The 13,858-nt window shown below is 42.6% G+C and overlaps 1 protein-coding gene across 1 annotated transcript in view; it reads right to left on the reverse strand.

Moving 5' to 3' along the window:
* Nucleotides 1-11,470, reverse strand: part of LOC311235343 (monocarboxylate transporter 12-B-like) — a 44,955-nt gene extending 33,485 nt beyond the window's left edge. Inside the window, exon 1 of the mRNA XM_084322776.1 lies at nucleotides 11,168-11,470. Coding sequence (XP_084178902.1) covers nucleotides 11,168-11,295 — 128 coding nt within the window. The 5' untranslated portion in view covers nucleotides 11,296-11,470. The remainder of the gene's footprint in view (nucleotides 1-11,167) is intronic.
* Between the last annotated feature and the right edge of the window lie 2,388 nt (nucleotides 11,471-13,858).

Raw genomic sequence — 13,858 nt, forward strand, 5'->3', positions numbered from 1 at the left:
CTATACTAACTATACTAACTATACTATACAAAAACATAGTTATGTTTTTTAAAGTGACCTTTAAAAAGTGCAGGATGTGTGGTGTGTGTGTGTTCATGTGTGCTTGTGTGTGGAGAGATCAGTGTTCAGTGTTCTGATGGCCTGGGGGAAGAAGCTGAGTCTGAGTCTCTCTGTTCTTGCTGCATGTATGCGGAGGCGCTTGCCTGACCGCAGCAGCTTGAACAGGCTATTGTTGGGGTAATGAGGGTCCTTTATTATTCTGCAGGCTCTGGATTTGCACCTCCTGTTGTATAAGTCCCGCAGGGGTGGTAGTGCAATACCCGTAGTACGCTCTGCTGAGCGCACTACTCTCTGTAGAGCAGGGGTCTCAAACTCAATTTACCTGGGGGCCGCTGGAGGTAGAGTCTGGGTGAGGCTGGGCCGCATCAAATATTCCACAAAAAAAGGGTTTCAAGTATTAAAAAAAAAAGTACAACTGATCCAATCTTCTCAATCTTTAGCAATAACATTTCAGAACATGAACAGTTCTTCAGAACATGAACGGTTCTTCAGGCTTCTCAGTGGTGTCAGTGGACTCATCCACAGCTATGGAAATGCACTGTGAATTTTTTTTATTCTATCACAAAGCTGTTTATAAAAAAAATAGGTAAAAACCATATTATGCGTTTTCATCAATAAATAAATGCCCCACATTTTTTAATAGATTGGGGGCCCACAAATTGATTCTTTCATGGGGCCCAGAATCTCCAGCTACGCCCCTGGCTAGGACTCAGGATGAACGCATATTTTCCCGTCCATTCACCTTTGAATTGCAGTCGACTTTTCTTTTACTGACCATCTTTGAAAATGCCATATTTTTCTGCTGGCGAAAATAGGCTAATAGCTACATTTATCTCACAGAGATAAAACTGGGAGTGAGTTTACTGTAGATGCGCTGTCAACTCTGCTCCGACTTGATTGTTCAAGATGGGATAGGCGGACGCAGATCTGCGCAGGTTTTACTACGGCCTCGCCAAGCGCGTTGCATGACGGTTAGAATGTTGTCCGATTTGCTCTGAAAATCTGACGAGGCGAGGCGCGGAACTCCCGCGGGAGCGAGCCGCGCGCAGCATTCAGAGCGAGGCTCCACAGTACCTCTCAGCCGGCTGCTCCCGGCTGGGAAGCGACTTGCTACGGTCGCGCAAAGCGCCTATTGGCTCAGAAAAGTTGTCAGTCACCAGCCATGTGACAGCCAGGGAGTTATGAGACGTTTGATTGATTGAAAACTTTATTATGTTATGCGTTATCAACTTATCATCATATCATCATGATAAACTTCAAGCTGTCAGACACAAACACACACACACACATACAGCAGTGTGTTGTGTGTGCGTGCGGCCAGGAGCGCGCAACAAGATGGTATACATTATGGTATATGAATAGTATATTCCACTGTAGCAGTATATGGTGTGCTGTACATTTGAATCTGATCTAATTTTGCACACGGCCATCGCATTATAATGAGCTGGACAGGTGTGTAATGTGTGTGTGGTGACGTGAAAGCGTATCTGCCGCGCGAGACTAGGCGAGGGGCTCTCGTGAAATCGGCAGTGTCCGCCCTCTTAACTCCTCCCCCGGCTTCACTCGGCTACTCTCGTCTACTAGTCGAGGCAAACCGAAATCCATCTTGATAGTAAAGGAAATATATGGAAATCTGCAAACTAAATCCTTACCAATCAATTTCTTCACTAATGTGTTTGTAAAGGTGTGTAGTAAGATGTATTAAAAAGTTGAAGTTCAAATCCTGTATGTTTTTTCGTAACAACTGCTCAAAGTCGAGGTACCGAATACCGATTTTCGAAAAATCTAAAATGTTCAGTTTGGCCTTGGGTAACTTGTGAGGGGTCAAACTAGGGGGTTTTCATGATTCTGAGTTGATTGCAATCATTTATTTGGTTGAAAAAAGGCAACGCCCACTCTTATATTTAAATTCGAAAGTAGCTTTATTTGTAGTTACAAGTAGTTACAAGTGCTGATCACTTCAGGAGTCAATCTCTGAGTCTTCTCCAGACTCACCACCATCATGACCACAATTCTTGCATGAAATTCCTTTACAGACTCCACATGCTGAGATGCACTTAACGCCATTCCTCTTGCAGCTGCACCGCCGGTTGCTGCAATCTCTGTTACAGTTGCAGCTTGTGAACTGCAGTAGCTCCTCAGGAGCCATGGGGTCTAGTGTTGGGACTGGCTCATAGCCATGTACACCTAATGTCCATCCATAGTCACTGGGGTTCAGAGACATACTCTGCTGACCAGAGTGTATCGCCCGGAGTGAGGAGTAGCTGGTCTTGTGTCACAGAAGAGGCGAGCTCAGTAATGGGAAGAAATGTGATGGTGTTTATCCCTGTCCTTGTTCTGTTGGTGAATGGAAGAATCTTCACTTCAGCTCCTCTCAGGATCTTAGCTCTGTCAAGTGCCTTCAACTTCACTCACAGCTGCTGTCGTCTTGGGATTTGGCAAAGATGGTGCCGGAGAGGTGACTTTGATCCAACCCACTGAATGGAAAGGAATGTTTCCCTGAATAGAGACAATTCTTAAATCTATATTGTCTCCGACAAACTGAGTGAATACATTGGTTGTTTCCCCAACCTCCATGACCACCCGATTGTGATGGCTAGTTTCACTTCCACTGGCTATCGTAAATGATAGATCCTCAAGGTCAACGGCAACCTCATCATCGATCTGCTCATCAGTTTCTTGCACAATGGTATAAAGAGTATCAGAAGTATCTTGGATGCCATCTCCATTCCTGTCATTAAGGAAGCAGTATTTGTAGTTTTGTGTCTCGGAATACGACACTGTGTATCCCAGCTGGTGTAACTTGTTGAGCATCCATTTTGACCCAAATCTATGATCAAGTTGTATGGCAAGCCCCATCTATGGCAAAACTCCTGATCGAGGCCGACAGGCCTTTATGAAGTTCTGCCCTCAAATGGCTACTCTTTCGTCGGTCTTCACTATTGGCCTCAGGAACATCTGACTCTGGATGTGTTAGGGCAGGGGTTGGCGGAGCCCAATAGCAGAACACAGGTGGAGAGAGAATGGAGTGTTTTAGGTTGGCTTTAATGTTTACCCCCAAGCAGACAGGTTTACAACATCAGAATGTGCAACAGGTACAAGAATGTGCAATGGACGAGAGCAGGTGCACTCCTTGTGCAGCACAGGGTGTCCAGGTGGGAGGTGTACCAGAGCGGTGGTCCTGGGCACAGAGAGAACAAGATTAGGACAAGGTATTTCAACAAGGATAGAGTAGCAAGGCTAGGGTTCGTTGTCGTACCTAGGAAGTTAGGTTAACACTGTGATGAGGGTAGAGCAGGATCCGTGGGCTGAAGTAGTAGTTCGCTGACGAGGGAATCCTTCTCAGCCGTGTCAATTAGTGTCCCACTGGCTGCGTGGGAATCCTGGGGTCGGATGCTGCCCATACAAGGGTGTGAGAGGATGAGGGGTGAGGAAAGCTCTCGCAGTGACTATGACAGGATGTCAGTCATACTGTGTGCTGTGGGATATGACTTTGGGTATAGATCGACCATGGCAATGTCGTTGCATACAAACTTTAGTGCAGGCTTTATGATCTGAGTCTTCTCATCTCCATGCTCAAGATTAGCATGATGATCTCACAGAATGTTGTCTGTGTCATCTTTGAGGCAGAGCACATCTGCCCTTCTCTCCTGTGATGTGAAATACAAGGTGTCATGGAATTTATCTTGGAGTTTCTTCTTTAGCCAATACTTTGAATAAGAGAGGCTCTTATCTGGTGACAGATCAAACTGCTGTAGCTTTTTGTGGACTTGGTCAAGAGTCATCACCCCATGCTCGCGTTCTGAGTCAAACCAATCACAGAATTCAACAAAAACAGCCTCTCGTTCCTCATCAATTTCTTCCTTTGTCCTCTATCTTCAGTCTTGGAGTAATGGCCACCTGTCTCAAAAAGAGTTTTGCAGCGCAAATGGTACAGGGTTTCTTCTGCCACAAGGTCATTGATCCCTTCCAGACGTCCAACAACTTCAGTGCCCCAGTCATCCCTGCGACTCTGTGCTGTCTTCCGCAAGCTTGCCTTCAGTCTATCGGCAGTCAAATTATCTGGCACTCTGTATCTCTTTCTAGCTTCCTCTGGAAGTTTTGTAGATCTGTGCAGGTTGGTTGCAAAGAATGCATACATTCTTGTACAGAAGCTGAATGGACCATGAACTTGTAGAACTGCATGCAGAAGCTGCACTGAAGTCAGAGCAAGTGCATCTTCTCTTCTTTGCTGACTCTTTCTCTGCCTTTAATGTTTGGCCTGAGTTCTTGGTAACTTCAACAAATCTGTTGTATAAATCATCTTTACACTTTTTGTGGTACCTGAGTCTTCCTATGTTCTGAGCCTCCTTCAAACGCTCCAAAATCTTAGCATTTTCAACTACTTGTGCTTGTTCCAAAAAAGTAGGGTAGCCTTTAGGAGTTGGCTGTATCAGCCTCTGAGCTGGTGTCTCCGGGCTTTCACAGATGAAACAATTTAGCAAAGGTGGAGTCGAGTCCATCCATACTGCAGCTAGACTTATGTCCTACAAAGTAGAATAAACATTGTATTATTCAGTCATAATATCATTATTTTGTGACATTAAAGACAATATCATGTACAGTAGATGATTAACATTGTAATAGATATTATTGCAAAGGAAAATAGAAGATCTGCTTCACAGTAACGTTAAACACAAAAGATCCTGTCAGAGACAATACACCACTGTAACCTAATGGGCCAGAAAGCTAGCATCCAAGAAAATAAAATGATCATAAGATTCAGTTTGAGGTGTGTAATACATGGTAGTTGGATACAATCATGGAGTAATACATCATGGATTTCACGTTAGCTAGCTAACCATATTATTGCGCCCCACAGAGACTGAAAGACATAGCACACACTAAACTTTCAATCAAGCATTGTGAGCGAGAATTTGGCCCAATAATTACCCATGCAATCAGAACATGGCGGGAAACACAAAAGAAATATCCTAACCCTCAAGAATGGCATAATCACACTCCCATATTCAATAACAATGCACTCTTAATGGGAAAACGCCCTATAAGATTCCCTATATGGGAAGAGCAAGGCATACACTCATTAGGGGATATTTTTAATAACCAGGGCCTCTGTAGTTATGTCGAAATATGCACAAAGTTTAACCTCACCGAGTCCACATGGCTTTTTTACATACAGTTACGACTTTGTCTGAGGTCTCACGGTGTTCCATTACTCATACCAATTGAACACCACAGATACCACAAATGTTTCTATGAAAGAGAAACATTGGGAGGTTTTGTATCAGGTTTTTATTATCAATTACTAACGTCCTCGTATGAAACCCTTCAACTAGACACTGTCTGGAGGAGGGATATACCAGACCTGGAAAATGACTTTGATTGGCAAGGAGCCTGGGCAAATGTCCGACTTACATCAAGGAACCCGGATCATCAACAAATCAATCTGAACTATATTCACAGGACATACTTGACTCCTATAAGGCTGTGCAAAATGGGGCTTAAACAAGACTCCAAATGCTCCCAATGTACAAATGGGGACGAAGGAACATTTATGCACATGTATTGGGACTGCCCACCAGTTAAGGCATTCTGGAAAGATGTGTCCCAACAATTATCAATACTCGTATCTTGGAATATACCTGTACACCCCTCGGTATTACTATTGAATGATGTTTTTGAGTTTGCAGTGAATCCACAACTAAAGAGATTGGTTTTATCGGGTATCACAGTAGCTAAAAAACTGATCGCATCACGTTGGTTTCAACCGGAAAAAATTTGCCGAAAAGTGTGGTTTCTTACATATCTCGATGTGATATATCAAGAAATATCTACAGCAAGAATTCTGGGTCTCAATGAATCCAAAATGTCAATGTGGTTAGAAGTGGTGGAGAGAATAAAAGCTAGCTTATAATGGTAGTGTCTGGTTAGGAGTGAGGGATAATGGAGGTACTATCCAAGAGGGGGTCCGGGAGGGGGGGGTTCGAGCTGGAGCATATGTGTGTAGGGTTTTAGAAAATAGGTATTAGGGGTATATTATATACTAACATTTATATAATTGTAATTTCGCTGGATATACACTGTATACGGTTAAAATGTTATTATAGACTATTTTTGTTTTATCTTGTTTCTGTACTTGCATATATTTTAACCACCTTTACTGAAAGTTTCATTATGCATTGTGTGTTGAGTACTGACTTTTAATAATTTTTGTTTTGCAATAATAAAAAAAATATAAAAAAAAATTATTGCGCCTACTGTTACACAGCTAACAAGTAAGCAAAGTTGACAACTTGTACAGTATGTTACATTTCAATACCAAAGTAGTGACATGAAATATTTCAAGTAAAAAATGTAGATAATACTTACATATCAGGCGTAAAAAGCAGTCTGTCCATGATCAAATGAAGGTTGCAAATGGCTTCAGCATGTTAACTCTAAACTTCCTCACTCTGAATGCCAACCAACTATAATAATAATAATAATAATAATAATAATAATAATAATAATAATAATAATAATAATAATAATAATAATAATAATAATAATAATAATAATAATAATAATAAAGTCCTAAAAGGGCAAATAGTAAAGTAATCAAAAATGTTTATGCTAGCAGTGGAAAGGCATTGTGGGGGGGTGGGGGGCCGAGCGGGAAAGGTGGGCATAGCCATTTTTCCACAAAGGAATGATTTTAGTGAAAAATAAATGATTGCAATCAACTCAGAATCATGAAAACCCACTAGTTTGACCCCTCACAAGTTACCCAAGGCCAAACTGAACATTTTAGATTGTTCGAAAATCGGTATTCGGTACCTCTACTTTGAGTAGTTGTTACGAAAAAACATACAGGATTTGAACTTCAACTTTTTAATACATCTTGCTACACACCTTTACAAACACATTAGTGAAGAAATTGATTGGTAAGGATTTAGTTTGCAGATCGGTCAAATATCTGATAAAATGCCCTTACTATGAACAAGCCTAGAAGAGACGACATGCAGTCCGTGAAGACCCGCCCTACTCCCCTACTCTGCCTCTGATTCGCAGACTGTGGGTGAGGGGGAAAAACGCTGACGGGACGCGTATGTGATTGCACCAGACTCGTACACAGACAGACGGTGGCAGTGCAGGCGGACAGCGCGCAGCACTGCTTGCAGAGGAGAGAGATAGCGAGGATGCATTTGCTTCCACTTTACTTGATATCATATCACTCCGGAATCACGTTTCAACCAAGTCACTAACATAACGTTGCTGTCATGCCTGCGCTATGGTAGCCTACAAGTGATAAAATAAATAAAACTTCCAACTCTCGCGCAACGACTCGGCAAACAGTAGTGCCGCATTAACACTACACTTTGATGTCCAGTAGGGGGCCGCAAAATATCATCCCGCGGGCCGCAATTGGCCTGCGGGCCGCGAGTTTGAGACCCCTGCTGTAGAGCCTTCCTGTCCTGGGCAGTGCAGTTGCCAAACCAGGCAGTGATGTTCCCAGTCAGGATGCTCTCCACAGCCCCAGAGTAGAAGGACTGGAGTATCTTCCCTGATACTCTGAATTTCCTGAGTTGTCTCAGGTGGTAGAGGCGCTGCTTTGCCTTTTTTAACACAGTGTGTGTTGTCCATGTCAGGTCCTCTGTGATGCGGATTCCCAGGTACTTAAATGTGGTATTTATGATGTCAGAACATGTAAGAACAGGTACTGTCAGAACAGGTAAGATTAGGATGTCAGAACAGGTACAGTAAGATTAGGATGTCAGAACAGGTAAGATTAGGATGCCAGTGCCTCATTCAGCCTCAACACTGAAATTCTACACGTCTTGGATTCTAAACTCACAATGTGAGGCAAATTCACACTCCTCACGTGACCTGGTCCGGCTGGGACTACGTCTCTCGGCTCTGGAACTGAGTTGAACTTTCAAATTGTCAGCTCATTAAAGATCCCACAAAAATGATCCTCAAACCTAGGGATGGGTACCTTTCACATTTGAACCGATACCGGTACCGATACCGGTGAAACGATACCGGTACCCAACGGTACCTTTTTTCGGTACTTTAAAAAAAAAAAAAATTTTTTTTTTTTTTTTTTTACCTTTTTTTTTTTTTTTTACTTTTTTTTTTTTACTTTTTTCTTTTCATGTCAACGTTCACACGCACAATATATGCTTACCTAGGATTTGACTTGATTCAACAACAAAGCAGTCGGAGCAATGACAAGCCGAAAACTGTCGAAATTTAATTTACCTACCTCAGTCGTAAAAAAAAATCCAAACTTCAAATAACTACAATTTCGACAGTTTTCGGCTTGTCATTGCTCCGACTGCTTTGTTGTTGAATCAAGTCAAATCCTAGGTAAGCATTATATTGTGCGTGTGAACGTTGACATGAAATTTTTAATATTTTTTTTTTTTTTTTCGGTTTCTCACTTGATTCGATACTCGGTAGTACCGACGTGTTTCGGTTCGGTACCTCAAAAGTACCGAATTCGGTACCCATCCCTACTCAAACCCCTTTTGTCTGTACATACTGTATGTCTCATCTATCACTATATGCCAAAGAATGCACAAAGATTATTTCCTTCTCATTTTCGGTAAAGTCAATCTGGATACAAACAATCTGGATTATGCCAAAATAACATACAGTATTTGAGCTGGTAGTCTGAACATAGCCTAAAGCATGTTGTTTACTGTCTGCGCCATCTGTAACCTAACCTCTATGTGTGTGTGTGTGTGTCACATGTGTGTGTTCATGCACACTTGCATGCATATGTATGTCTGTATGCACACATGTGTGTGTGTGTCTGTGTGTATGTGTTTGGTGTCAACAGAAACAGAAGGTAACTCTCTCCATCACATCAGTAAAACAAGCCGGCTGGAATTCCCAGTGTCTTTTTAACTATTTAACATGTTCACTCCCTCCCTCTCTCTCTGTCCATCTCTCTTTCTTTCTCTCTCTGTCCCTCTCTCTTTCTTTCTCTCTCTCTGTCCCTCTCTCTCTCTTTCTTTCTTTCTTTCTTTCTCTTTCTCTCTCTCTCTCTCTCTCTCCCTCTCTCTCTTTTTCTTGCTCTCTCTCTCTCTCTAAATATCCCAACTGTAAATGGTATATTGAGTAATATGTTTTTATGTTGACGCATGTAAACATAAGTGTCCGGTTCATAGTGACCCAGATAAGCTCATATCCCAGTGATGAGAAGCCTGGGGGGGATAGCTGGGATGAGACACTGAGGCAATGAGACTGTATCACGTTTACTGTCTACTGTTACGGTTCTGTGGTCTGTGTAAAGTCAGCTTTACGATAAAATAAGATAAGATAAGATATTCCTTTATTGATCCCCTTGGGGAAATTCAGGTGTCATAATGGCACAGGGGGGGGGGGGGGGAGGTACAGGTATGGGCAGGATAATAGGAAGACAATAATGTAATGATAATACTTGTGATATTCTGATTATTCATGTATACAGGGATACTTGTGATCAAAGATATGTGAATATGCATATTAACAGCTTATCTCAGACCGCAGAGGGGCTCTATTGTGAAAATGGCTTTTTCCTGTGGGTTTGCATTGTTTTGACGGAATTCAGCAAGAACCCGCTGCCTGTTGAAAAGAGCCTTTCAGAATTCCAGCCACAGTCGCCATAGTTAATACATGCGCGTGCATGTATGTGAGTGTGAAGAGATCTTGGAAAGTGTGCGTCTATAAAATGGCGGCTCACACGGTAAATCTTTTCATTTCTACCTAAAGTTGAACCTAAAATATGTTTCTGACAACATTTCTAACGGTACATTTGATATGGTATTGCTGGATCTTCGCTGGTAGAGGATAGTGCACCACTTCTGTTACAGGCACAGAAAGAGCCCATTGAGAATTGGACTGAAACGGAGATGTATAGAGGCTGCTATAATGCATAATCAGTGTTATTTTCTTCAGCCGAAAACTTCAAAGACATGTTTAGGGACCTCAAAGACCAACTTGTTGAAAAGGACTAACATATGTCCCCTTTAACCCGGATAAAAGCTAGTACCCAAAATACTGGTTGAATGTAAATGCTATCTTTCCCTATCTCTCTCAGTCTCGCTCTCCCCATTTGTCTCTATCTCTCAGTGTCTTTAAATATGCGGTTTCTCAGTAAAGAAAAAAACAGTAGGATTTGTTTACAACAAGAATTGGGAGTGGGGAATGCCAGGAATGTGGGAATATTCGTCAAAGTCTGACCTCTACACTCTGAACTTTGAGGCTTAGGAATCTATGCGTCGCAGGGTTTCCCCTCAGATTTAGGAGATTCTTAGGTGGTAACTCCAGTAGCATGGGTGTCTTTCACACTGTGATGGGGGGGTTGATGGCTCTAAAAGACCATGCCCCATACAATCATTAGCTATAGTAAAAACCTATAGTATTCCTGTGCTTCTTTCAGACACACTATAGATTTGCCACATAAATACTATAGTGATAAACTATAGTATTTCTGTAGTGGAATATTATAGAAATATATGGTGAATCACAATAGTATTCCTGTGGTTTTATCACAGTAATGTTAAGTTTCCATAGTGATTCACTATAGTGTTTCTATGCGACAATGGGCACATCTATCGGACCACATTCTGAGGTGTTAATACAGCAATCTCATCCAGAAATCACATGCAAGGAAAACATTCAGGGCATTTGAAGGTGGTCAGACAACATACATGCTTGTAAGGAGTCAGCTACATTAATAGGCCCCGACACCTGCCAAGCAAACACTACTTCTTCTACTGAAGAAAACCATTTAAATCTTTCCTCGGCTTTTCAAATGTATGTTTTATAAAGTCATTCCCTCCTATGGGTGTGAGTTGTGAACCTGTTGTTTGAAGTTTAGATGATGTGTTTGAAGTTTACAATGTGTGTGTGTGTGTGTGTGTGTGTGTGTGTGTGTGTGTGTGTGTGCATGTGTGTGCGTGTGTATATATATGTGTGTGTGTGTGTATCCTGGTGCATCCTTTACAGACCCCAGAGTAAGGGTAAGGGTTAGGCATGTGGTGGTTAAGGTAAGGGGGTAAGGGGGTATGGGAATGAATGGAAGTCAATGGAATGTCCCCGCAAGGTATGAAAACGTGGCTGTGTGTGTGTATCCTACCTGGTAACGGCCCGCGTGCAGACAGTGACCATAAAGCAGCAGGCGACGATCACCCAGCCCCATTCTCCATCCGGGGGGGACACCGCTCGCTGCTTCCTCCCGTGAGCCATTGCTGCGGCGTGCACCATAATCTGACAGCTGATGGACACAGTTCTGACACGGTTCTCACTCTCCTGTAGCTCCTTCCGTTTCTTCACCTTCCTACCTCTCCTCTTCCTCCTCCACGGTGTCTTCAATTGAACTGCTTTGTTTAGAACTTAAAATGTTGGAAAAAAGGAAAAAAGCTCCCTTCCCTGTCTTGTAGAGTTCTCTCTGCTTTCTTTTCTTCCTTACTCTCTCTCTTCTTGTCTTTCTATCTTTCTGTCTGTCCCTCCTTCTTAAATTTCCTAGGTGATATGTAATACGAGTCCCTCCTTTTTCTTTTGTTTCCAGTTCTCCCTCTGTCTAGCTTCTCTCTCTTCTCTCTCTCTCTCTGTGGCAGTGTTTTACCGGTCAGGTAAGCTAGACACCTCAGGGTGAGCTATATAGTTCATTATATAGTTCAATGGGGGTGGAACCGCAACAGACGGTAGGTCACGCCCAGCGCAGCCAAGTAGTCAAGTATGCTGCTGTCACACTATGCTGCTGCTTGTTGTGAGGCCGCAGGATGTCATTTGACTCCTGAGGAGGGTCCGCATTCTGGCCAACCGCTACGCTACGCGTGGTGATTTCTACGTGGTCATTGATGTGTGTGTATTTTATTATCATTTGCTGCAAGCAGAATTTCCCCTTTGGGGGTTAATCAAAATCCTACTTGACAGAAGAAGATTTGAGCAGAGACGACTATAGAGGAAGCGCTCTCCGAGTAGTAGTAGGAGAAGTCCTTCGGTCTTCAGTCCTCTAGAGAAGAAGTGTTGTGTCTCGTGGAGCGCTCCTCTTGGTCCCTGCTGAAGACAGAACAGAAGACAAACAAATTGACACCACAGCGGCAGGAGACCTTTTAAAAGTCAATAAGTCACAAGTCAGATCCACAATCATTAACCTGGGGGTCGACTCAAAGGGTGACGAGGAGGCCACTGTACCCTAAACCTCCACGACCCCGGGCCCACCTGGCAGAAGTAAATCATTAATCCTTATGTTAAATTCATTCATCCTTTAAAAAAAAAAAAAACATAAATAAAAGATTAGAAGAATCAAACAAGAATTTCTTTCTTTCCATTATAATAGGAAAACTGTTGTCATCTAGTTACAACTCAAACCAAACTGACCTGCTTCAATAACAACAACAAAATCAATAACAACAACAGTCTCATTACCATGTGGAAGGTAAGGAGGGGGAGGGGCACTTGATTTAGAAACACCAGACACCCCAGGCAGGTGGAGTTTATTTCGCCTGTTTGTTCTGACGGATTTGAAAGGTCCCGGTCGGGATCTAGTCGGGCGTCGGATGGGCGTAAATCAAGCATGCTCAGACAGAGTTGTCCATGTGTATTTACGTCCCAGCGCGCATGTATTTATGGTCTTGGGGTCCTAGAGTGAGATGGGGAGAAAGTGTTTACTGCCTGGGGGTAGCGGAGGGGGAGGGGGGGACAGACATAACCAGGCCAAAACCCGGCCACCCAGTGTGACACAATGTCTATGTCAATCCCCCCAAGGACTTCACAGTGTTCCCGTATTGCAACCAAAAATTTATAAGTTGACAGCACCTTCTTTTCAAAACATTTCAAAGCTATTTGAGTGTGTTGTCTTTTGTGTGTTTATCTTTAGGAAATGTGTTCAAGTTGCAATGACCTCAGAGGGTGGGGGTGGGTTAGAGGGGTCAAGGCTATAAGTCTAGACAGGGCAGATGTAATGACGTTGAAACCTCAGAGTAGTAACCTCTTGGTGTAAAATCACTCCTGATTGGATCCTGTTCAGGTGGTTAACACTTTGAGTGCCACGGGTCCGGTGCCCCGGAACCCTGTTGCGTGCCACCACCCACTTCAATGACAGAGCTCTCATATTTGCGAACGCATAATTTTGAAAAACTTTCGAATTAAATTTTTTTTTAAAGTTCCAGAAAAAATATATATATATTCTGCAGGAATCGCGCTTTACTGGAATACACAAAACACAATGTCATTTTTCGGCCTATTTATGAATCGTTCGCTAGATTATCGATAGTATATGTGTACTTATGCACGCTATAGAAGCGGGCTGAAAAATCGATTATCTTATTTCCTGATTGCACACACACACACATACACACATATGGCACACGCTGATATATAGGTGAAAATAGCTCTGATTATCCCAAGACTGGTAAAATAGATTCCTTACCTCAGATCAGATGTTCTCCAAAACGATTATTCCAATTCCTGATCGCCATTCCAAATATCGATTGCGTTTATTGATCCAACGCTGGGTACTGGAAACACACATTCTCCGCTGTTCTGGTGGTAGGCGATTACTTGGATCGTCTCCGGTTACTTGTCTGACAAGTAAAATGTGGAAGAAGGACTTTTTTTTCTCCATGCGTTTCATTCAATCCAATCCAAAGGGGTGCAGTACCATCCGGAGAGACGATAGGGGGCGGTATTTTCCATGTTCGAGTTCAGACAGATCCCCACTGGTAACGTGAGGCTAGATTGATGAAAAATTTATGGAAATCGATAATAATAATACAAAAAAAAGGATCGCTCGTCGTTGGCACTCAACGATTGGCATGAACTA

This window comes from Notolepis coatsorum, assembly GCF_963971535.1.
Source record: "Notolepis coatsorum genome assembly, chromosome: 10".
Classification (NCBI taxonomy): Eukaryota; Metazoa; Chordata; class Actinopteri; order Aulopiformes; family Paralepididae; genus Notolepis; species Notolepis coatsorum.